This window comes from Crocuta crocuta, unplaced genomic scaffold, assembly GCF_008692635.1.
Source record: "Crocuta crocuta isolate KB4526 unplaced genomic scaffold, BGI_CrCroc_1.0 scaffold115, whole genome shotgun sequence".
Lineage (NCBI taxonomy): Eukaryota > Metazoa > Chordata > Mammalia > Carnivora > Hyaenidae > Crocuta > Crocuta crocuta.
The window spans coordinates 7,960,403-7,985,052 of NW_027530575.1; the positions used below are offsets into that span (position 1 = coordinate 7,960,403).

The following is a 24,650-nucleotide window of genomic DNA, read 5'->3' on the forward strand; positions in this document are numbered from 1 at the left end:
CTCGCGCGATTGACTGACGGCTGTGGGAAGAGGCGTGCTTGGGCACTGTGCTCTTAACCCACCGTCACTAACTAGGAAGCCTGGCCTCCTGGGGGGCGTTTGCTCTGCCTGCATGGCACTGTGTGTAGAGGCGTTGCTGTGAGTGCAGGGGGAGGGAGTACCCCACGGAGGTGCTGCCCTCTCCGAGGGGGAGGACATCCCCCCAGGCCTGTCTCATCTCATGGTGTGACTTTCCCAGGACAGTGGGGACTCTGTCCAAGACGGACAGGAGGGCTTTTAAAAGCCCTCTCTCCATGTGGAGTTTTTCAAATTTACTTGACTCAGTATTGGGATTAATTTCTCCAGTCACCTTGAGAGGAGATATTTTGGCATCTACTACAGGCATATCTTGTCTCACTGCACTTCACAGATACTGTGTTTTTTGTTGTGTTTTTCATTTCTTTAAACAAACTGAAGGTCTGTGGCAACCCTGTGGCAAGTGAATTGATGCCATTTTTCCAACAACTTTTGCTCACTTTGAGACTCTATCATGTCTTAGTAATAATTGCAATATTTCAAACCTACTTAATCTGTGACCAGTGATTATAGCTTGCTGAAAGCTCAGATGATGTTTAGCATGTTTTTAGGAATTTTTTTTTTTTTAGTAGGCTCCACACGCAGGGCTTGAACTCATGACCCTGAGCCAATATCAAGAAGCAGATGCTTAACTGAGTAAGCTACTCAGGCGCCCCATCAATAAAGAATTTGTAAATTAAAGAATATACCTTTTTTTAAGACTTAATGCTATTTAATAACACATTTAATAACTTAGTAGACTATAGTATGGTATAAATGCGACTTTTACGTGTACTGGAAAGCCAAGAAATTAATTTGACTAGCTTTGTTGGAACTGCGCCTGTAGTATCGGAAGTATACGGTATTTGAGTGGCTTTGGACAAAAATGGAAATGCAGAAATACCGCAGCTGCCTTCAGAACCTGTTCACACTGGGCTGGACTCAGTTTTTCCTTTTGTTAACAGGAATTCACATGCTCTCCCCATTCTTTGGTTTTAGTTTCTCACCTAGCACACGTGCATGCACTGTCCAGACCCTCCTAAGTGTGCACAACTGTTGCTTGCACCTGTTACGTGTTGGCACAGGTAGATCTCCGGTTATTCCACAGGATTACATTCTGTGAATATCCCACCTTCTTCCTCTGTTCTAAATAATGCTGTGGTGACGTCCCTTCTTGGGACTGTCACTACATAGAAGCAGAATTTCTAGGTGTGGGTTTTATGCTTAACGTTGGTCTAGAAAAGTCTCCAAAGTGGTAGTGCCACCTTACCCTGTGAGCATGATGAGTTCTCAGTTCTTCGCACTTGTCTTTTTTTTTTTTTAAACGTTCATTTATTTTTGAGAGACAGAGCATGAGCAGGAGAGGGGCAGAGAGAGAGGGAGACACAGAATCCTAAGCAGGCTCCAGGCTCTGAGCTGTCAGCACAGAGCCCGACACGGAGCTCGAACCCACGAACCATGAGATCATGACCTGAGCCAAAGTCGGAGGCTTAACTGACTGAGCCACCCAGGCGCCCCTGTGTGTCCTACCTCTTAACCCGCACTAACCTGGAGGGTACAAATGGGATCTTGTTCTGAATTTCTTTTTCCTACTTCCCTAATGTGGCCAAACACAATTTTTTTTTTCTAAGGTTTTTTTTTTTATTTATTTCTAGAGAGAGAGAGAGCGTGAGCAGGGGAGGGTCAGAGAGAGAGGGAGTCACAGACTGAAACAGGCTCCAGGCTCTGAGCTGGCAGTCAGCACAGAGCCCGACGCGGGGCTCGAACCCACAAACCGTGAGATCATGACCTAAGCGAAAGTCGGACGCTTAACCGACTAAGCCACCAAACACAATTTTTTAAAATGGTAATTCACCCAAAACAAACAAAACTGGCTACCAGTAGTTACTAATGGCCATTTCCTTGACTTCTTAAATACTTTTTCAGGTTTGTCAACAGCCCGAATGTGGAAAGTGTAAAGCCTGTAAAGATATGGTTAAGTTTGGTGGCAGTGGACGGAGCAAACAGGCTTGCCAAGAGAGGAGGTAGGTTTGGCCGACGCTGCTCCCCCGGCAGAGGAAGATGAGCTTTGTACGGTTGGGACTTGTGGGGAAGGCAGTACTCCCTCGTCTGGCCTGGTCACCCAGCCTGTCCCTGTTACCTGACCAAAATGACCCGAGTCTGTTTTACTTCTCAAAGGGGACTTGCCTATAACCACTGACTCTATAGGTGTCCCAACATGGCCATGAAGGAGGCCGATGACGATGAAGAAGTTGACGACAATATTCCAGAGATGCCGTCCCCCAAAAAAATGCACCAGGGCAAGAAAAAGAAACAGAACAAGAATCGGATCTCTTGGGTTGGGGACGCTGTCAAGGTAATCCTGGAGAAGACCTAGCCTCCTGCTGCGCCTCTGAGCAACAAGTCGTGCCCGGTGTTAAGCAGCCTGAGCCCTGAGCGGAGAGACCTGCTCATTTGCCCGTGAGGAGCAGGGCCAGCAAGAGGCTCGTGTGCCCACAGACTTCGTTTTCCTATCCTTCCAAAATGGGCAGTTGACACCGTCCAGGGAGGTGTTGGGCAGGCTCCCCTTCGAAGCTTGTTCTGAAGCGAGCCATCGCTGCCCCGCCCACCCCGGCCTGGGAGCACGTGCTCTGTGGCGCTCGCATGTGGCCTCCCCGTCGCTCTGCGATTGTCCATCTAAGGCACGGCTCCTTTGCCCAAACCGGAGAGTGAATACTCTCTTGACGCTGCTTCCTTGATGTCGGGAAGCCGAAGATGTGGTCTGTAGCGTGAGGGCTGCCCTGCCTGGGTGTGGCTGAGCCCCTCGCACAAGAGGGCAGGCGCCTGTTGTGTCCACTGAGGGGAGGGCTGGAGGGAGGTAGGGGCCTTGGAGGCTTAGAGGAGGCAGCACATCTGAGTTGAGACCCAGAAGGTTGGTAAGGAACCAGCCTCACAGAGATCTGGGGGGTAGTCAGGGCAGAGGCCCTCAGGGAAACATGCTTTCCTTGTGGAAGAAGCAGGTCCTTGTGGCTGACGGAGCTGGGGGCAGGATGTGGCCTTAGGATCACTGGGAGGGGTTGGCACCCACACTGTTCAAAGTCAGATGCAGGAACCTGACCTGCTACTGGCGCAGAAGGGCGGAGCTGACGAGGAGGGAATATGCGTGCTCTTCGATGCAGGTTTCTAGCCAAGGGAGTGAAGGAAGGTTTTCTGTAGTAGCCAGGGCGGTAGAGCTCAGGGCTTAACAAAACTGTCAGGAATAAGGCTTTTATACAAAAGAATAGGAATCGGAGGGTCAAGCCTCGCATAGACCTTTAAACGCATCGTCACCCTAATGAAGCTCTCATTTTCAGATTGATGGGAAGAAGAGTTACTTTAAGAAGGTTTGCATTGACTCAGAAACGCTGGAAGTGGGGGACTGTGTCTCTGTTATTCCAGATGACTCCTCCAAACCGCTGTATTTAGCCAGGTTCGGACCTTTTCCTTTGCATGACTTCAGCCCACGCTGTCTCCTGAGCCCCTAGGGGATGCCTGTGTGTGAATAGCAGCAGCGCCCTTGTGCCCTGCGCTAAACACACGGCAAGTACAAGTTCTCCTAAGTAGACTCGGCCCAGGTTTGCCAGTCAGGTTAGTAACTTTCTTCTGACTCCAGAGTCACTGCGCTGTGGGAGGACAGCAGCAACGGGCAGATGTTTCACGCCCACTGGTTCTGCGCCGGGACTGACACGGTCCTCGGAGCCACGTCGGACCCCTTGGAGCTGTTCCTGGTAGACGAATGTGAGGACATGCAGCTTTCGTACATTCACAGCAAGGTGAAGGTCGTCTATAAAGCTCCGTCAGAGAACTGGGCCATGGAGGTGAGTGCCCGGTGCCCCTTGGCGTGCCCGTCCCCTCCCTGCGTGGGCTCGTGGCTGACACCGGCTCCTTGTCCTCAAAGGGAGGCATGGACCCTGAGGCTCTGATGGGGGAGGACGATGGAAAGACCTACTTCTACCAGCTGTGGTATGATCAGGACTACGCAAGATTCGAGTCCCCTCCGAAAACCCAGCCAACGGAGGACAACAAGTACAAGTGAGTGCCAGGCCCCGGGCCCCTCCGTGGGGCCCCCGCCGTGGTGCTCCAGGGCCCTGAGCTTGTCTGCCTCACTCTTGCCTTCCATGTGCTTCTGTCTGGTGGGGTTTCTTTTCCCTGCTGATCAGAGCCCAGCCTGACCTGGTTGCAGTCGCATTAGGTGTGTGGACAGCGTGAGCGCGGAGTTGCCTTCATGAGTAGCTCTCTTGTCCGGGAGCAGAGTGTGGCTTTCTGTCTTCAGTCTGTGTGTGCGCCTCCGTGTTGTGCTACGTATCTTGTGTGTTTCCTTCTGTTTCTTGTTTTCTTTTGTGAGTGGTATCTTTGATTCCATTTCATTCTAGCTGATAAGTGACTGCTTTTAGGGAGGCTTGGTTGTCTTTGTCTTTTTTTTTTTTTTTTTTAACGTTTGTTTAGAGAGAGAGCAAGTGGGGTAGAGGCCGAGAGAGTGAATCCCAAACAGGTTCCATGCTGTCAGCGCAGAGCCTGACGTGGGGCTCGGTCCTATGAATTGGGAGACCATGACCTGAGCCGATACCAAGAGTCAAATCCCCCAGGGGCGTCTGGGTGGCTCAGTTGGTTAAGCATCCGACTTCAGCTCAGGTCATGATCTCTTGGTTTGCATTCGAGCCCCGCATCAGGTTCTGACCGCTCAGAGCCTGGAGCCTGCTTCAGATTCTGTGTCTCCCTCTCTCTGCTCTTCCCCCACTCATGCTCTCGCTCTTGCTCAAAAATAAATTAATGTTGAGGAAAAAAAGAGTCGAAGCCCCCCCAGGTGCCCCAGGAGGCTTGGTATTTTAAATTCTCTTTAGATGTTCAGCACCCTGTGCCTGACTTGCTTTCACAGTGGCACCGGCGCCCCTAGAGCAGCAGCTCGGCCGGTGGGGTGAGGCTGGGAGGGCTGGCTTCCATGCCTCGGGGGTTTCTCCTCCGGTCAGCCTGGTGCTGCCCCTTCACTTGATCTCTAGCTCTCCTTTAAGGACTTATTAATCAGAAATGTTGACTTTAACCAACTAGCTTTTCAGCCTTTGGAGGGAAGAGTAGGACCCCTCTGCCATGGAGCTGGGCCCGAACCACTCTCTGCGTTTGCTTGTGGTGTGTTCTTTTCCGTATCCCACATTCTGTTTGTCCTGGGGTTTTTATATCAAATTCTCAAGTGAAGTTGGCTTGTCATTTTCTCATGTCTGATCTCTGGTCTTTGGTCCCAAATAAGTGTTTTCAGAGTGTGAACATAAACTACAGAAAAGGCAGTTTCTTTAAATGTCTGTAAACATTCTCTACTGGTCACCAGAGCCTCTGGTTCAAGGCGCTTGCCTCCGCTGCAGCCACTACCACCCAGCTTAGCGCCTCTCGTTTCTGTCCTTCGTCCCTTCAGGTTCTGTGTAAGCTGTGCCCGGCTGGCTGAAATGAGGCAAAAAGAGATTCCCAGGGTCATGGAACAGCTGGAGGACCTGGACACCCGCGTTCTCTACAGCTCGGCCACGAAGAACGGCATCCAGTATCGAGTGGGTGACGGCGTGTACCTCCTCCCCGAGGCCTTCACGTTCAAGTGAGTGCCCCTTAGCCCCAGGTCAGGGCCATGAGCGCTGGGCCGGTGCAGGGTTGGCTTTGCGGTGTTTCCCCCACCCTGTACCCCCAGGACTGGCGGCTGCCTGGGCTGTTCCTTAGTATCTGTGGCCACCAGCGATATCCTGCCCTGCAGTGTAGAGGGACTGTAGCGAGTCTGAAAGAAGTCAGAGAATGTGCTGGCCGAGCGAGTGCTAGTGTCTGGCGGGCAGAGACCGTCTCTTGTCGGTTTGTCTTCACGTGGCAGGAGTATCTCAGCTGCCAGGCTCTTAGGATGGAGTAAGTTAAAAGGAAAGCACTTTAGCACAGTGCCCGGCCTAAAGTAAAGATTGAATGATGTGAGCTGCAATCCCATTTGCCAAGAAGTAGCAAGACCTTTTTGCATATCAGCGGATTGGGGCTCTTCAGGGAGAAATGGGCAGAATTTCCACATCCATCCATTCTTCTTTCTAAGAACTAGCACGTGGTCGAATTCCAACCAGTGTTTTCCGAACTTCTCAGTTTCCCGACTTGCAGTTCCTAAAGTCCCAGTTCCCAGCCTCCGTTCAGTTACTATGAATTAGAGCATGGAGGGCAGGGTCCTCTCAGCCCCGTGCAGCTGGTGCCCATACCCCCTTGAGCCCCCGCTGTCCTTGCTGCCGAGGGGAGAACGGCCGTGGTGCTGTCTGCCCAGGTGCTGCCCGCACCACACACGCGTCCACACAGGTGCGCAGAGCTACCTTCAGGGCCCGTGGGACTGAGGGGACCTGGTGGGAAACCACAGCGGCCGCTTTCCTGAGCAGCAGCCTTCAAGCCTGCAGCCAAATCTGATGACCAGCTCTACCTCCGTAGTCAGGCCAGGTTCAGCTCCCCCAGACTGCGGGTCTCCACCCCATGCTCTTTTTTTTTTTTTTTTTATTTTTTTTTTTTTTTTTTTAATGTTTTTTATTTATTTCTAGGAGAGAGAGAGAGACAGTGTGAGCAGGGGAGGGTAAGAGAGAGAGGGAGACACAGAATCTGAAACAGGCTCCAGGCTCTGAGCTGGCAGTCAGCACAGAGCCCGACGCGGGGCTCGAACCCACGAACTGTGAGATCATGACCTAAGCGAAAGTCAGACACTTAACCGACTAAGCCACCCAGGCGCCCCTCCACCCCATGCTCTTTCCAGCTTTCCCTCGAGCTCAGCACCCCCGCCGGGAGTGCATAGGTCGTGCCTTGGTAACAGTCCCACAGCTGCACAAGTGTCCTTCCTGCCTGGGCTGTGTCCCTTGTGGTTCAGCAGGGCACTTGGCCTGTCAGGTCCCTCGGGGACTTGAGCTGGTGGAACCATTGCCTTCAGAGGGCGGCCGCGTGCTGGAGGGCGGTTCACCGTTCCCGCCCAGCACTGCTGTGCGTGCCTTCTCGTGCCTTCTCACACTCGCTGGACAGAATGAGGCACATGCAGGAAGTGCTGTCCTGCCCCGGGAGCTGGGGGCTGGGCCTATTCAGACAGTGTCTGTGCTACCGTGGCCGGCAGCGCACGGATGGAGAACGCTTGCTTTACGCTGTGGGTGAGGCTTCATCTTTCTCTGTGAATCTCCGGGCGCGTAGCTGCACTAGTTTATGAGGTGTTCGAATTTAGGTAGTACTTGTTACTGGCCAGTCCTGCTGAGGGGATTCCTTTTTGTGGTTTTGTGTTCAGTTATGCATAACGTTGGCTTCTCTGCAGCATCAAGCTGTCCAGTCCCGTGAAACGCCCGCGGAAGGAGCCTGTGGACGAGGACCTGTACCCAGAGCACTACCGGAAATACTCCGACTACATCAAGGGCAGCAACCTGGACGCCCCCGAGCCATACCGGATCGGCCGGATCAGAGAAATCTTCTGCACCAAGAAGAGCAACGGCAGGCCTAATGAGACCGACATCAAGATCCGAATCAACAAATTCTACAGGTCAGTGAAGGCCTCTGCTCTTCCAGGACGGCAGCAGACTCTTCTAGAAGTCTGGAATGGGGTTGTAACCGCACACATGGTGGTGTTTTAAGACAGCAGTAGAGGTAGCTGTTTTTCCAAGTGTTTCTAATTATTGGGTGGGTGCTGACGGGGACTGTAGTTCTAATTCATAGCCTTGCTTCGGACCTTTGTTGTGAAGCTGCAGCGTTCTCTCCCCCAAAGAAACCCTGAAGCATAAGTCAAGAGTGTGACAGAATCAGCAGTGGGGTGTCCTGGGCTCTGCCTAAGATGCCCCAGAGAACCTCGAGCTCTATTCACGATCGTTTCAGTTCGGTCCCCTCCCCCCAGATGCCCCACTCCCCCCTACTGTCTTCCTGTTTTCCCAGGAACCTCTTCCTGTTCCGGGGCTTTCTCTCGGTCTATACTTTTCCCAAGGTCTTGGCTTCACTCTTTTTTTTTGGGACCCGAGGAACTCCTGTTGATCAGGAGCTGACCTGAAACTAATGGAGATGGGTATAAGGTTGCTTCATTTCTAAACTAATGTGTATCAAAGATTTTATAAAGTCTTTGTAACAAACATTTGTACCTGTAGAAAAGAAACCAGTCTGGCTGGTATAGGCAAGAGGAGGAAGCTCTAGATCCTTAACGGGCAGTGGGCAGCTGCTGCTCTTGACCCAGGGCTGCACTGTTAGGGCTGTAGTCGCGGGTGTGAAGAACAAGCAGGCCATTTGCTGAGTTCATGGCAAGGAGTCCCACTGTGGTGGCGGTGCCGCCTGAGGGGAATAGGAACCAGTCCCCTTAACTGGGGGGTTGTGGGCTTTACCCATCGGTTTTCTGAGCACCCCCAGAAACACGGTGCTAATCGTCAATTAACAACAAAAGAGAATCGCTAACGAAGAGTTTTAATGTTCAGGCCAGAGAATACACACAAGTCTACACCTGCAAGTTACCACGCGGACATCAACCTGCTGTACTGGAGTGACGAGGAGGTGGTGGTGGACTTCAAGGCGGTGCAGGGCCGCTGTACCGTGGAGTACGGGGAGGACCTGCCGGGCGGCCTCCAGGACTTCTCCGCGGGCGGCCCGGACCGCTTCTACTTCCTTGAGGTGGGACTCTGGGCTTCTTGGAGGGAGAGGCTTCAGGTCACAGCCTCAGCCTCTATGAAAGAGTTGACTCACCCAGAGTATGAATTGATGGCATTCAAGTTCTTCTCTAACTTAACACTTTTGGCTTTAAAAAAAGGGACGGCGCCTTGGTGGCTCAGTCAGCTGAGCGTCCAACTCTTGATTTTGGCTCAGGTCATGATCCCAGGGTTGCAGGATCAAGCTGTGCATCGGGCTCAGCACTGAGCATGGGGCCTGCTTTCCCTCTACCCCTCTCCCCTGCTTGTGGGTGTGCACACCCTCTCTCTAAAATAAAAGGACTATGTAACGTATAATATAAACACTGGCACATCCTTCTGCGTCTGCGGTTTATTTGGAGACTATTAGGTGGCCTCCACTAGCCCTACCGATACTTTTAGTGTGAGTTTAGTGTGAGAAAGGTGCCCCTTTCCTTGACGGACTCCGCCCTGCCCCAGTCCCTTCATCCAGGCATCTGCGGCCAGGTGAGGTCTGTACACCTGGGCAGTGGCCCTGATGATGGAGAAAGGGAGGAAGCTTCACTTCCATCAGTGAAGCTGGTACGTGCCTGGGTTTCCCAGGCGCCACGGTGAATGGCCTCCTATATCACTTTTTCTGATGTTTAGAATGAGCAGTCCAGGTGCCTTGAATAGCNCCCAGGCATCTGCAGCCAGGTGAGGTCTGTACACCTGGGCAGTGGCCCTGGTGATGGAGAAAGGATCTGGGACTCCGTCAGTGAAGCTGGTACGTGCCTGGGTTTCCCAGGCGCCACGGTGAATGGCCTCCTATATCACTTTTTCTGATGTTTAGAATGAGCAGTCCAGGTGCCTTGAATAGCAGGAATTCCGATGCTGGCCACATAAGCTATTTATATTCTAGAACTTATTTCCATTTCCAGTGTAATAAAATCAGAGTATTTTCATTGATGGCTAGTCACTTATGGCCAAATTTAGGGCGAAATTAAGTGGATCTTTATCAGATTAACTTAAATTGTGTTTGTTAGGGGCCAGTGTGTTCCCTGCCAGACTGTTGTGGTTCCTTCCTCCTCAGGCCTATAATGCCAAGAACAAAAGCTTTGAAGATCCTCCTAACCATGCCCGTAGCCCTGGAAATAAAGGGAAAGGAAAGGGTAAAGGTGAGTCCTTATCCACAGGCTTCTTTGCAAGTCTGCCTTACATAATTCGGGGTACTGATGAGTCATTTGGTATGAAAATGCCTCTGATATTACCTCATCCTTTGCTGTTAATTCAGAATGAGGGTTTAGGGACAGCAGGTTAGGGCTCGAACTTGACTTGTGTCTCCTCCAGGGAAGGGCAGGGCAAAGTCTCAGACGTGCGAACCAAGTGAACCAGAGGCCGAGATTCAGCTGCCCAAGCTGCGGACCCTGGACGTGTTTTCTGGCTGTGGGGGATTGTCGGAAGGATTCCACCAAGCAGGTAAATGCCACGGGGTTTTCTCTGCAGACCTAGTAAAACCGGATCAGGCAGCTTCTGCCTGGAAGGCCTCCTCTGGCCCCGGTCCCGGTTCTGCCTCGAGCGTGATTCAAGTGGTTTCTGAGCATGTATCTGTCCTCGTATCTGCCAGGCATCTCGGAGACACTGTGGGCCATTGAGATGTGGGACCCTGCGGCCCAGGCGTTCCGGCTGAACAATCCCGGCTCCACGGTGTTCACGGAGGACTGCAACGTGCTGCTGAAGCTGGTCATGGCCGGGGAGACGACCAACTCTCGCGGCCAAAAGCTGCCTCAGAAGGGAGACGTGGAGATGCTGTGCGGGGGGCCGCCTTGCCAAGGGTTTAGTGGCATGAACCGCTTCAACTCTCGTACTTACTCCAAGTTCAAGAACTCCTTGGTGGTTTCCTTTCTCAGGTAAATGAATAGAGGCCCCTGTGCCCAGGGCTGCCCGGGGGGCGTGTCGGGGGTAAGCAGCAGCTGGTTCGGCCAGTGTACCCGCCGAAGGCCTTGTGGGGAGGTGAGGCGCCCAGCCTTTTCCTCCAGGGAATTCGTAGCTGGTTTCTTGCTGGGGACACTTGGAGAGCCAGCAGTACAGCTTCCCAGCAAGCAAATAGCAAGGATTTGGGGATTGCCTCGGGTGGGGGGTTATTCCTGTTTGCTTGGTGCGTGCGGATGACCCTCGTAGTCTCTCCCACCTCCCACAGCTACTGTGACTACTACCGGCCCCGCTACTTCCTTTTGGAGAACGTCCGGAATTTCGTTTCCTTCAAACGCTCCATGGTCCTGAAGCTCACTCTCCGCTGCCTTGTCCGAATGGGCTATCAGTGCACCTTCGGCGTGTTGCAGGTAGGCTCTCCTGGGGAAGGGGGCAGAGGCGGGCGGACAGCTGTGGACAGGAGAGGGCCTCGGTGGTCCCTGCACTGCGGCAGACGGTCTCTACCTGAAGGCAGAGTTGAAAGGGACAGGCCTGTAGTGCAGTGACCTGTGGTGGCAGTGCGGGTGGGGGAGGTGGCCGGTGGGCTGTGAAGCTCGCGGCATCCGGGTCTGGGGAGCACAGAGCTGGTGTGCCGGTGAGGCCACCGCCTCTTCCCAGGGGTCCCATCCTCTGTGCCTGAGCAGGGCCACGTGTTTCCAGCCCCTTCCTCTTGAGAGGGAGGCGTGGCAGGCAGCTGCGAGGCTCTAGGAGTGGTTCGATCCCCGCGGCGGGCGGGGGGGTGGGGGGGAGGTGAGAATGGCAGAAGCGTGCACAGACCACACCGTCACGGGGTAGCAGCAGCCTCTCCTGGGTGAGCGTACGCGGGTACAGACCTCGAGAGAAGATGGAAGACCGCGCTCCGGGTAGCTGCTGGGCGCTCTGCCTGCAGGGACGGAGATCTGGGTGACCAGACGGAACTAGGCTTGATCTGAAAAGCAGCTACTCTGTGCACCCGTTCAGTAACTAATAGCACAACTAAAGCTGAAACAACGCTCAAACACGAAGTCTGGCCGGAAGGCAGGAGGGCGTGTCTGCGTGAGCGAGCGCTGGGCTGCCCCCACCGGGCCCAGCCTCCACGGTCTTGCGCTCACCACCCAAATCTTGTCGGCAGCTCTTGTGACCACTTCCTGCTTGGCAGGCGGCAGGGCTCCGTGGCCTCTCTGCCCGCTCTTCTCTCCCGAGTGGTGAGACGATGGGCTTCCTTGGGTTCTGAAAAGAGCTGGCTGGACTTGCCAGCAGCGTTTACTCCGTCCTCTCCAGGGGCTACTGACCATCGTATGGGATCTTTTGTTTCATCTGGTCCCTCTTACTTGTTAAGAGTAATCCTGCCGAGGGCACCTGGGTGGCTCAGTCAGTTGAGCGTCCGACATCGGCTCAGGTCATGGTCTCATGGTTCATGAGTTCTAGCCATGCGTTGGGCTCTCTGCTGTCAGCTTGGAGCCTGGAGCCTGGTTCAGGTCCCCTGTTCCCCTCTCTGTCTACTCCTCCCCCCAAAAAATCAACATTAAAAAGAGTAAATCTGCAGAGTTAACAAGGGGCTGGATGGGGGTGCCCACTTGACCGTGTGTGCCTGGCCCTTCCCCCAGGCCGGTCAGTACGGCGTGGCCCAGACGCGGAGGCGGGCCATCATCCTGGCTGCGGCCCCCGGAGAGCAGCTTCCCCTGTTCCCAGAGCCACTGCACGTGTTTGCGCCCCGGGCCTGCCAGCTGAGCGTCGTGGTGGATGACAAGAAGTTTGTCAGCAACATAACCAGGTGGGAGCCCGCTCTCCCCTCGGTGTCGTGGTGCTTGTTTCCTGGGCGGCGTGGCGGCAGCGGGTCCCTCGAGGGTCCTGAGCGGAGGAGAACGTGCCAGAGCGGACGGCGTGTGGTGCTTGACCTGCACACAAGTGCTTCACCACATCTGCTCCACTCTGACCGCTGCGTGAGTGCCGCACGCAGGCCGGGGCCTGGCTGCCGCCGAGAGCAGGGCCCACACTGCAGCCGTCCTCGTAGACCGGCTCTCAGAACATGCCACCCGTGCAACCTTGGATGACCCTTTAACTTGGGAGCTAGTCAGGACGCGGCACCTGTAACGTGAGGGACAGTAGCGCCTGGGTCCCCAGAGGCGTCAGCCGCGTGCTGTGCTGTTGCAGGTTGAGCTCGGGCCCGTTCCGAACCATCACCGTGCGGGACACGATGTCCGACCTCCCCGAGGTGCGGAACGGAGCTGCGGCGCAGGAGATCCTGTACAACGGGGAGCCGCAGTCCTGGCTCCAGAGGCAGCTCCGGGGCTCCCAGTACCAGCCCATCCTCAGGGACCACATCTGTAAGGTAAGGCGGCGGCGGCGGACCGGTGCCTCGTGAGCAGGGACGGGTGGTTGGAGCCCAGGCAGGGCTCGGGGCGGGGAGCAGCTTCTGCCCAGGCCCCTTCCAGCTCCTGCTCGGCTCCCGGCCCTCAGCCCAAGCCGCCTCCTCCTCCTCTTCCTGATTCTCGTCTCGCCACCACCGCCCGGGTCCCTGTGGCGGCAGCACAGTCCCGGGGAGCGTCCGCCGCTCCTGGAGTAGGTGTCCGGCCCCCGCCCCCTCTGACGGACCTCGTCTCCTGCTGTCCCTGTTCCGTGTGGTTCTCCTCTGATCTTGCAGGGCTCAGCCCGCATGTCTCTCCTCCGAGAAGCCCTCCCAGCTTGCGCCAAGCTGTCCTTTCACCCATTTCCCCCCATTCTGTGCCACGTCCCTGCTCGGGTATCTCCACGGCACGTGCAGCCCACAGGTCGTCAGGCGGGGCTGCTCTCGGGGTCCCCCGTAGGACACTAGCCCCTCCTTGGTGGTTCCTGGTCACCGCGCTGTTCCAGTGCCTGGATGGTGGCGCCAGGCCTGCCATGGGCGCTGAGACCTCCCTGAATGATGTGACAGCGGGGGGCCTGCTGCGCCTTTTCAGGACATGAGCGCGCTGGTGGCCGCCCGCATGCGACACATCCCTCTGGCCCCGGGCTCCGACTGGCGCGACCTGCCGAACATCGAGGTGCGGCTGTCCGACGGCACGATGGCCAGGAAGCTGCGGTACACGTACCACGACAAGAAGAACGGCTGCAGCAGCACCGGGGCCCTCCGCGGGGTCTGCTCCTGTGTGGAAGGTGGGGCCCTGCCGGTGCCGCGGGGGGGTGGGGGGCGCTTCCCGGGGTTTCCCTCGCAGCCCCCCAGCTCCTTGGATTCTGACCCCCTGCAGCGGTCCAGGGGGGCTGGGAAGGAGCACTGTTGCCGGAGGCCCCCTAGGAGGGGGTCCTGGGGGCGCTGGCGGCCCTGAGGCCCTGGGCAGGGCACAGACCCGCCCGGATGTCCCTGCTGAAGTCGCTGCTGAGAGCACCTAAGTGATAAAAGCTTTGTCTGGGGACAGGGCCTGCGGGCTGCTCTGTGCCTCCTGCTCTGTAACCACAGCCTCATCGCAGCCCTCTCTTCCAGCGGGCAAAGCCTGTGACTCGGCGGCCAGGCAGTTCAACACCCTCATCCCCTGGTGCCTGCCGCACACTGGCAACCGGCACAACCACTGGGCCGGCCTCTACGGGCGGCTCGAGTGGGACGGCTTCTTCAGCACGACCGTCACCAACCCCGAGCCCATGGGCAAGCAGGTAGGTCTGCGGCCCACGGTGGTGCCTGGGGCGGGGGGGTTGCTCTCCTCCCCCCCAGCCTCTGCTGACAGACCGGCTCAGCCGTGATGCGGCTTCCCCCCTCCTGCCCTGAGGCAGGCGGGCCTGGGCCCTGAATGACGTGACGTTCCCGCGTCCCCTCCCCCCTCCAGGGCCGCGTCCTCCACCCCGAGCAGCACCGCGTGGTGAGCGTGCGGGAGTGCGCCCGCTCCCAGGGCTTCCCGGACACCTACCGGCTGTTTGGCAACATCCTGGACAAGCACCGGCAGGTGAGCGGAGGGGCGCAAGGCCGGCTCCTCCTCTGTCCCCACGCGAGGCGCCATGGAGCCCCTCCTCAGCGCGGCCCTGACGGGACAGAGGCCCCTCTGCCCAGGGCGGAGGTGTTCCGGTGGGAAGCCGGGCTCACAGGGTCACTTCTGAGGGGACGTGGAGCACCCGGCGTTTGTTGGCCATTGGCCTCCGTGCTTCAGGAGGGGCAGACCCCAGCGCCGGGGCCCGGAGTGCTCCCGGGTCAGCCTGTGGTTGGTTAAGCACGTTGGTTGCCCTTCACAGCTCTGAGGCAGGTTTAGCCCGCAGGAAAGTTCCAGGGCAGTGAACTTCAGCGAAGGAGCAGACGAGAGGTGCCCAGGGCGGGGATGAACCAACAGTTCCTCGCTGATACTCTGGGTGTTACGTCTGCTTAAACGCGCTTCCCGTCTGCAGAGCGCCTGCTTGTGGCTCGCACAGCGGCAGCGCCGGGGGCTCTAGCCACACCCCCTCTGTTCTCTGGAAACAACCCCTCTTAGCTGGAGTCGGAGCATGGTGACCCCAGGGCTGGATCTGGGGTTTTCTAAAGCCCATTAAAGGTCCATTTTCTGTGGGTGGGTCAGGACACAGGGTTCTGGGCGACGAGGTGGCCAGTTGGAGGGTCCCAGAGCCGTCATGGTGGCCCGGCTCTGGAGGCCCACATGAGCAGGGCTCACGTCCCCGCCCTCCGTCCCCCCTGCAGGTGGGGAACGCCGTGCCGCCGCCTCTGGCCAAAGCCATTGGCTTGGAGATCAAGCGCTGTATGTTGGCCAAAGCTCGAGAGAGTGCCTCAGGTACAGTGGGTGCCCCTGGTGTGCGTTCGGGGCTCGGGGCCCTTTCCTCGGGCCTGCGGCCGGGCTCAGATGCTGACGCAGGCCAGGAACGTAGGGGACACCTGTGGGCAGTGCAGTCTCCCTGTTAGCTCAGAGCTGCTGCAGGTCTTACTTGAGGGCCATTGAGATCGACACCTAGCTGTTCACCTAGTTCTTGATCTTTTTTTTTTTTTTAAGTATATTTATCTTGAGACAGTGAGAGGGGAGAGGGGGAGAGAGAATTGTAAGCAGTCCTGCGCTGTCAGCACAGAGCCTGACACGCGGCTGGAACCTATGAACCGTGAGACCATGACCTGAGCCGAAGTCAAGAGTTGGCTGCTTAAGGGGCGCCTGGGTGGCTTAGTCGGTTAAGCGTCCGACTTTCGCTTAGGTCATGATCTCGCGGTTCATGGGTTCGAGCCCCGCGTCGGGCTCTGTGCTGACTGCCAGCTCGGAGCCTGGAGCCTGTTTCAGAGTCTGTGACTCCCTCTCTCTCTGACCCTCCCCTCCTCACGCTGTCTCTCTCTCTCCTAGAAATAAATAAAACATAAAAAAAAAAAAAAAGAGTTGGCTGCTTAACCGACCAAGCCCCCCCAGGGGCCCCTGGTTCTGTTTGTGACACTTGCCTATTGCTTAGTGCGGTGCTGCATGTGTGCTCTGTGGTGACTTTCCCTTTTATTTCTCTTCAGTGAAAATCAAGGAGGAAGAAACTACCAAGGACTAGTTTTGCCTTCCCGTCACCCTTCTTTCTGGCACCAGGGATCCCCAACATGCACTGATGTTGTATTTTTAACATGTCAAAATCTGTCAGTTCAAATGTGTTGTACACGGTGTTTGTGGCCTTGGCTGACATGAAGCTGTTCTGTGAGGTTTGCTTATCAACTAATGACTTAGTGGTCAAACTGTGCAGTACTGTGTGCATTCTGGATTTTAAAAGTTTTTTATCATGCGTTATATCAAATCTACCACTGTATGAGTGGGAATTAAGACTTTATGTAGTTTTTATATGTTGTAATATTTCTTCAAATAAATCTCTCCTATAAATCACTCCGGCTGGTGGCTTGTGATTTATGAGGGGCTTCTGGCTGACGCTTAGCTGAGTCCACATGAGAATGAGCTCAGAGCTGCAGGGGACCCCACAGAAGTATTTATCTGAAGTTCGATCCTTCCGCATGTGCTGTGCCTGTGTTTGGGGCTGGGGGTTACCCTGCTTCAGTTCTGGCCAATGAGGCCCAAGTGCAGCTTGCTTAGTGTGGCTTCCAGGAAAGCCTTTTAGAGGAACAGCCTTCTGTGCTGGGCTCTGTGCTGACAGCTCGGAGCCTGGAGCCTGTTTCAGATTCTGTGTCTCCCTCTCTCTCTGCCCCTCCACTATTCATGCTCAGTTTCTCTCTGTCTCAGTAATAAATAAACATCAAAAAAAGAAAATTAAAAAAAAATAAAGGAACAGCCTTAGCTGGCCTTCCCCATTGTAGCCCTTCTTTGCTCTAGATGGACTGTGATGCCTGGTGGTGCAGCAGCCATCTTGGGACCATGAGGTTAGAAGCTCCATGGCCTGGCTGGTGGGGTAAGAGGAGAGGAGTCCCTCGGAGCCCTGGCCTGCCCCCCCCACCACACCCCAGACAGACCCTTCATGTAAGAGTCTGTTAGGTTGGCTTTTTCTGTCCTAAATTTAAGCCTAATTCACTCCTCCTGGATTCTAAAACCATCAGACCTTCTCTGTGGTTTGTCTTTGGGAAAAACCTGGTGTAAAATGCCCACAAAGCAGAAGCAGACAAAGAAGTGTCCGTCACCAGCACACACGGCACAGAGGACCAGCGTTAGGGTGTTAAGTGAACACCTGTCCTACCAGCTCTACGTGTAACTGGTCGCTCGGTGACCCCTCAGCGGTAACTGTTCCCTGTGAGATGGCTCAGTCGTTAAGACTGAAGGACTAAACACAGGTCCAACCTAAAGCCCTAAACTTAACCTTCATAGGAAGCGCCTGGAAGTTTCCCTCCTGTGATAAAGACGTTGCACCTGCTCTTCTGTCACCTCCTCCGGGGAAATAGTGAGGGGCTCCTGGGTCATGGGGTTAACTTACGTTTCTACTTCAGAACGTGTGGCTGACCTACTTCTCTAGATGGTTTTGGGTTTTTTTTTAATTTTTTTAATGTTTATGTTAGGGCAATTGAGGGAGGGTCAGAGAGAGAGGGAGCCACAGAATCTGAAGCAGGCTCCACACTCGGCATAGCTGCCCAGTGCAGAACTCGATCCCACAACCCTGAGGTGATGACCTGAGCTGAAATCAAGAGTCGGGACGCTCAACCAACTGAGCCGCCGAGACGCTCCTAGGTACTGTATATTTCTTGACTCCTAGGCGTTTAATCCTTTCGTTCCTAACGTAAATGGGATTTCTTTTTTGTTCTCTGGTGGGAGGCAGGGAGGAGGTTACTTTCTTAAGCAGCAGGCTCTTTGCTTCCACAGAAAGATTGGCTTTATTGATCATTGACTTTGTGTACTAGGTGTTTTTCTTGTGTGTTGTTTTTTAACCTAGCCAACCCGAATTCCCTTATTTTTGTGACGCTTTTCCAGTTGAAATCTTGTTTCAGGCATGCAACATGCTACCAAGGACAAGTCGAGGATTCACTTCAGCACCTGTGGTAGAAACTGTTTTCCGCTGTGGCTCAGCCACGGGGTCTCAGCTGGCGCAGGGCCATCCCTCAAGGGGTGGCCCAGGTACACCTGTCTCTGTGCACCCCAAGAGCACGAGCCTGCGCCAGGCTACGGGCCCAGGGGGCGCTGCTGTGCTGGTGTGGGGCGGAGGGAGGGGACATGGCTTCCAGCAGCTTCAGCCGCCCTGGCGCCCGTCAGAGTTCAATCTGGTCTTTTCCTGGGAAGAAAACCCTAGTGGAATTGGGGAAGGGACAAGAATAGTGATTGTAGTAGATTGACGTACATTTGATCAATGAAGTCCCCTGATGGCTCAATGCCTTGTTACCATTTGAGGTGGCTTATTAAACACAATGCTGCACTTCGAGATCATTCAGGGGGGAACTCAGGCCTCCCTTCCGGCAGGAACTGTATTTAACGAGCAGGTGGTGCCCGCCGATGAGGAGAAAGCTCTCGTCTGCAGTAGAATGGCAGCTAATAGACGCAGGTGAGAGAATGGATTTATTTTTTTTTATAATGATTTTTTATTTCTGAGAGAGGGAGCGAGAGAGAGACAGCGTGAGCCGGGGAGGGTCAGAGAGAGAGGGAGACACAGAATCTGAAACAGGCTCCAGGCTCTGAGCTGTCAGCACAGAGCCCGATGCGGGGCTCAAACCCACAAACCGTGAGATCATGACCTGAGCTGAAGTCGGACCCTTAACCGACTGAGCCACCCAGGCGCCCTGAGAGAATGGATTTCGATGATCATTTGTTAAGCCCTCATCTGACTGACTTGGTCAAGAATCATGGCTGGGCTTGGGGGTCATTTTCCTCTTCTCCTTGTCCTCTTCAAGCATTTAAACCATTTTAAGTGTTAGAATCTAGGGCCATTCGAATGTGTTCACATTGTTGAACAACGATCACTGCACTTTCCAGAACATTTTTATAGCAAACAGTCATTAAACACTTAATTCCTCGTTGGGGCACCTGGGCGGCTCAGTCGGTTGAGCGTCTCGACTCTCGATTTCGGCTCAGGTCATGATCCCATGGTCGTGGGATGGAGCCCTGCATTGGGCGCCATGCTGAGTGTGGAGCCTCCTTAAGATTCTCTCTTTTGGTCTCTATCTTTCTTTCTCTCTCTCTGCCCCTTCCCCACCTCAAGAATAAAAAATTAAAGGGGCGCCTGAGTGGCTTAGTCGGTTAAGCGTCCGACTTTCGCTTAGGTCATGATCTCGCGGTTCGTGGGTTCGAGCCCCGCGTCGGGCTCTGTGCTGACTGCCAGCTCAGAGCCTGGGGCCTGTTTCAGTCTGTGACTCCCTCTCTCTCTGACCCTCCCCTGTTCACGCTGTCTCTCTCTCTCTCTCCTAGAAATAAATAAAACATTTAAAAAAAAAAAAAAAAAGAATAAAAAATTAAAAATAAGAAAATCCCACTAAGTCCATCCTCCCTCCCCACCCAGCCCCTGGCAGCCTCTACTTTACGTCTGAGTTTGCCTACTCTGGACACTTCCGGTAAGTGGAATCACGTGATAGTTGTCGTTTCGTACCTGGCTTCTTTCACTTCGTATGTTTTGATGTTCATTCATGTTGTAGCAGGTATCAGCCCCGTTTTGTTTTTTTTTTTAATTTTTTAATTTTTACTTTAAAAAAGTTTTTGTTTTATTTTTGAGAGAGAGACAGACAGCATGAGTGGGTGAGGAGCAGAGAAAGATGAAGACACAGAATCCTAAACAGGCTCCAGGCTCTGAGCTGCCAGCACAGAGCCCGACATAGGGCTCAAACTCAGGAACAATGACCATGACCTAGGCTAAAGTTGGACACCCAACCAACTGAACCACCCATATTTTACTTTTTTTAATGTTTATATGTTTTTGAGAGAGAGACAGAGAGAGCACAAGCGAGAGAGGGAGGCACAGAATCGGAAGCAGGCTCCAGGGTCTGAGCTGTCAGCATCGAACCCGATGTGGGGCTCGAACTCATCAACTGCCAGATCATGACCTGACCCAGAGTCGGACCCTTAACCGACTGAGCCATCCAGGTGCCCCAAAGAGCTTCACGGTTCTTAGGTTGAAGAACACCCCATTGTCTGACACAATTTGTTCATCGGTTTGTCATTGGATGCTTGGATCGTTTCCACTTCTGGCTCTTGCAAGTGATGCTAGAACGTTGGTGTTTGAGCATCTGAATCCCTTCCCTCTGTCACTTGTCACTTGGAGCACGTACCTAGGAGTGGAAGTGCTGGGTCGGAAGGGAGCTCCTAGTTAGCTTTTTGAGAAACTGTCAAACTCTTTTCCACAGTGGCTGCGCCGTGTGACAGTCCCTCCCGCGCCGCACATTCTAGTTTCTCCACATCCTTGCTGACACTTGCTTTTCGTTTATGAAGCAATAGCCATCCTACTGGGTGTGAAGTGGCCTCTCGCTGTGGTTTTGATTTGCTTCAGATTGCGTGTGTGTACGTTCGTGTATTTTTCATTTCGTAATCGTGGCAACTAAGCCCATTCACGTTGTGCAGCCGTCCTGGCCATCCATCTCTAGAACTTTCTCATCTTCCCAGACTGAACTTCTGTTCCCTTGAAACACTGCCTCTCCGGCCCCTGGCTCCCACCATCTACTCTCTGTCTCTGTGGATTTGACTTCTCTAGGGACCTCGAGTGGAATCATGCAGTTTGAACTTTATCACTGGCTTCCTTCATTGAGCATCATGTCCTTGAGTTTCGTCCATGTTGTAGCAAGTGTCAGAATTTCCTTCCTTTTTTTCCTTTTTTTTAAATTTGTTTTGAGGGAGAGAGAGAGACTACACGGCAGAGGAGGGCCAGAGAGAGAATCCCTGGCAGGCTCTGCACCGACAGCACAGAGCCCAATGCGGGGCTCAAACTCACAACCCATGAGATCATGACCTGAGCCGAAATCAAGAGTCGGACACTTAACCGACTGAGCCCCCCCAGGCACCCCAAGAATTTCCTTCCTTTCTGAGACTGAATCACATTCTGTGTATAGATGGACCACATTTTGTATATCCGTCCAACTGTCCAAAGACACTGAGGCCACTTCCACCTTTTTGCCCACGTGAACTCTGCCGCGTCGAGCATGGGCACAAATATCAGTCATATCCCTGCTTTCAGTTCCTTCCCCCAAGATGTGCAATCGCTGCATCGTAGAGTAATTCTGTGCTGAGGTTTGTTTTTTTTTTTTAGGAACTGCCATACTGTTTCCCGCAACGGCAGGTTGTTTAATGAAGTAAACATTCAGGGCACAGCCAAAACCCTCAGGNGTTTTCCCCTGTTCCCACATCTGTGACTCCATAAACCTAGGATTCTCTGTCTTTAAAAATATTTGGTATTTGGGGCGCCTGGGTGGCTCAGTCTGTTGGGTGGCCGACTTGGGCTCAGGTCATGATTTCATTGTGGGTTTGAGCTCTGCGTCAGGCTCTGTGCTGACAGCTCAGAGCCTGGAGCTTGTTTCGGATTCTGTGTCTCCCTCTCTCTGACCCTCCCCTGCTCAAGCTCTCTCTTCTCTCTCTCTCTCTCTCAAAAAGATAAATAAAATAAAACATTAAAAAAATACATTTGGTATTTGGTAGCAGCACCTGGGTGGCTCAGTCAAACGTCTGCCTCTTGATCTTGGCTAAGGTCACGATCTCACAGTTTGAGAGATCGAGTCCCACCTTGGGCTCGGCACTGACACTGCAGAGCCTGCTTGGGATTCTCTTTCCCTCTCTTTCTCTCCTCTGCTCTCTCTTCCTCTCTTGAGTTTGAACTAAATAAATAAACAACAACAACAAAAAGTTTAGGGGCACCTTGGTGGCTCAGTTGGTTGAGCAGCTGACTCTTGATTTCAGCTCAGGTCATGATCTCATGGTTCAGGAGTTCAGGCCCCGAGTCAGGCTCCGAGCTGGCACTCTGGAGCCTGCTTGGGATCCTGTCTCTCTTCTCTGTCTCTCCCTCTCTCCTTCCCCCTCTCCTCATGGATTCTCTCTCTCTCTCCCTCTCAAAATAAATCAATAAAACTTTTTACAAAGTCTAGTAAAAGAAAAATATTTGGTACTTTACTGCACACAGCTGTCTGCAGCCTGCTTTTCTCTCTCTAGCATGTTTGGAGTTTTAGAGGAAAGGCAAGCTCTAGAAGCGTACAACGCACCCCACAGCAACCACAATGAGTGGTCAGCACTGGTTCCCTTTTCAGTGTCGCAAGGAAGCCTGCCATCAGCTTGTCAGCCTTGTCCACATTCACATGCATCATCTGTGACTATGAATAGAAAACTTAGACAGCGTCCTGCAGCCGCTGATTGAGCCCCGACTCTACTCCAATTCCGGGTCTGGGTCTGGGTCTGAGTACATAGCAGGGAGAGACCAGCACTGCCCCTCCCTGCCTCGAGGCCAAAGCAGGCAGACAGAATCCACAACAAACCCAGCGATTTAAAAATTCACTTTCAGGGGCGCCTGGGTGGCTCCGTCGGTTAAGCGTCTGACTCTTGATTTTGGCTCAGGTCATGACCTCATGGTTCCCGAGATCGAGCCCTGTGTTGGGCTCTGTGCTGACAGTGCGGAGGCTGCTTGGGATTGATTCTTTCCTCTCTGTTTCTCTCTCAAAATAAAGAAAAATAAACTTAAAGTATGTCAGGGGCACCTGGGTGGTTGAGGTGGTTGAGCGTTCGACTTCGGCTCAGGTAATGATCTCATGGCTCGTGGGTTCGAGCCCTACGTCAGGCTCTGTGCTGACAGCTCGGATCTGTGCTGACAGCTCAGAGCCTGGAGCCTGCTTCTGGATTCTGTCTCCCGCTCTCTCTGCCCCTCCCCCACTTGAGCGCGTGCACATGCGCTCTCTCTCTCTCAAATATAAACATTAAAAAACTTTTTTTAAGTATACCATACAAAAAAAAATACTGGAAAAGAAATAAAGATGAAGTCAAATGGAAACACCCAGAAGCATCCATCTTTATGGTCCTTCATGCATCCAAAAATGTGTAGTTTCTCTCCAGGGGTGGTGCTAGCATAGATGGAGCAACATTTAGCTAATTCCTTCTCCTGATGGTTGCACTGTTTTAACTTTCCAGTCCCTTAAGCCAAGCTGGGCTGGAGACTTTTTACAGACAATTTAATGCATTTTGGGCATTTCCTTAGGCCAGTTCTAGAAGCGGGAATGGAAGGCAGTGGATATGCAGAACACACTAAAACACATTTGCATGTTACATCTCACATATATTACATACTATAGATTTATGTGTAAAGTGTGGAGGTGCCTGGGTGGCTCAATCGGTTGAGTATCTGATTTTTCTTTAAGTTTCTATTTATTTTTGAGAGAAAGAGAGAGTGGGGGAGGGGCAGAAAGAGAGAGTGGGGGAGGGGCTGAAAGGGAGAGAGAAAAAGAGAGAATTCCAAGCCGGCTCCACGCTGTCACTGTGGGACCTGATATGGGGCTCAAACCCATGAACTGTGAGATCATGACCTGAGCTGAAACCAAGAATTGGACACTTAACTGACTGAGGCCCCCAGGTGTCCCTGAGCATCTGATTCTTGATTTTAGCTCAGGTCACGATCTCATAGTTGTGGGATTGAGCCCCATGTCTGGCTCTGTGCTGGGCATAGAGCCTACTTAAGATTCTCTGTTTCCCTCTCTGTTCCTCCCTCACTCATGCTCTCAAGAAAACAAAAAAAAAATCTAAAGTGCATAATTTTGTGTGCATACCTCTATTTAAACCAAAATAATGTATACACATGGCAAAAAATGTTAACTATGGGGAGAACTCCTAAAACAAGCGTTCCTCCCCTGATGCCTTCCTCATGATGCATCCTTCAGACAGTTTGATATTTCTTTTCAGAAAATAGTATGCATATGTCTATATGTCTACGTATATGTGCTATTAAATATTTATATGAATGGGTCCCTATAACATCTGCCATTTTACATATTGCTTCCTCCTCGTGTCTTTGAGATTTTTAAAAAATGTTTATTCATTTTTGAGAGAGAGCACACCTGAGCGGGGGAGGGGCAGAGAGAGAGGGGGACAGAGGATCCAAAGGACACTTGGTGCTGACAGCAGTGAGCCTGATGTGGGGCTCGAACTCACTAACTCTGAGATCATGACCTGAGCTGAAGTCAGACGCTCAACCGACTGAGCCACCCAGGCACCCGTGAGATTTTTTTTTTTTAACCACAAATGGCAGGCTCTTGGCTGGCTCAGTCAGTAAAGCATGTAGCTCTTGGTCTCCGGGTCATGAGTTTGAGTCCTGTGTTGGATGTAGAGATTACTTGAAAAAAACTTTAAACTTAACCACAGATAGATCCAGTCCTTCAAAGACTGCATAGCATTACATAGATTGTGGCATAATATACTATAATCTATTTAAACTATGAACGGACAGATAGGCATTTCCAGTTTTTTCTATCATGAACAAGACTGTACATGTATCTAATTTTTACATCTTCACATACATTTACAACTTTTTCTCACAGGTTGAATGACTTGCTTGCTCAAAAGGAATAGATATGGGTGAAATAGGTCAAGGGGATTAAGAGATAGAAACTTCCAGTTATCAAACAACCAAGTCATGGTGGTGAAACCATAGGGAATGCAGTCATTAATATTGTAAAACGGTCTGATGACAGATGGTGACTGCACTTCTTGTGGTGAATGCTGCACGATTTATGGAATTACCAAATCCCTACACTATACACAC

At 53.0% G+C, this 24,650-nt stretch overlaps 1 protein-coding gene across 2 annotated transcripts in view; it reads left to right on the plus strand.

Annotated features, from left to right (window-relative positions):
- Positions 1-16,393, plus strand: part of DNMT1 (DNA methyltransferase 1) — a 44,805-nt gene extending 28,412 nt beyond the window's left edge. For both annotated transcript variants that reach the window (XM_077767938.1, XM_077767939.1), the window contains exons 22-40: positions 1,981-2,078; positions 2,263-2,410; positions 3,387-3,502; positions 3,686-3,890; positions 3,971-4,104; positions 5,477-5,650; positions 7,355-7,576; positions 8,490-8,682; positions 9,748-9,832; positions 10,005-10,133; positions 10,282-10,564; positions 10,855-10,996; positions 12,212-12,378; positions 12,759-12,936; positions 13,544-13,739; positions 14,065-14,231; positions 14,402-14,518; positions 15,238-15,328; positions 16,036-16,393. In XM_077767938.1, the coding sequence (XP_077624064.1) occupies positions 1,981-2,078; positions 2,263-2,410; positions 3,387-3,502; positions 3,686-3,890; positions 3,971-4,104; positions 5,477-5,650; positions 7,355-7,576; positions 8,490-8,682; positions 9,748-9,832; positions 10,005-10,133; positions 10,282-10,564; positions 10,855-10,996; positions 12,212-12,378; positions 12,759-12,936; positions 13,544-13,739; positions 14,065-14,231; positions 14,402-14,518; positions 15,238-15,328; positions 16,036-16,070 (2,880 nt within the window). In that variant the 3' untranslated portion in view covers positions 16,071-16,393. The remainder of the gene's footprint in view (positions 1-1,980; positions 2,079-2,262; positions 2,411-3,386; positions 3,503-3,685; positions 3,891-3,970; positions 4,105-5,476; positions 5,651-7,354; positions 7,577-8,489; positions 8,683-9,747; positions 9,833-10,004; positions 10,134-10,281; positions 10,565-10,854; positions 10,997-12,211; positions 12,379-12,758; positions 12,937-13,543; positions 13,740-14,064; positions 14,232-14,401; positions 14,519-15,237; positions 15,329-16,035) is intronic.
- The last annotated feature ends 8,257 nt before the right edge of the window (positions 16,394-24,650 follow it).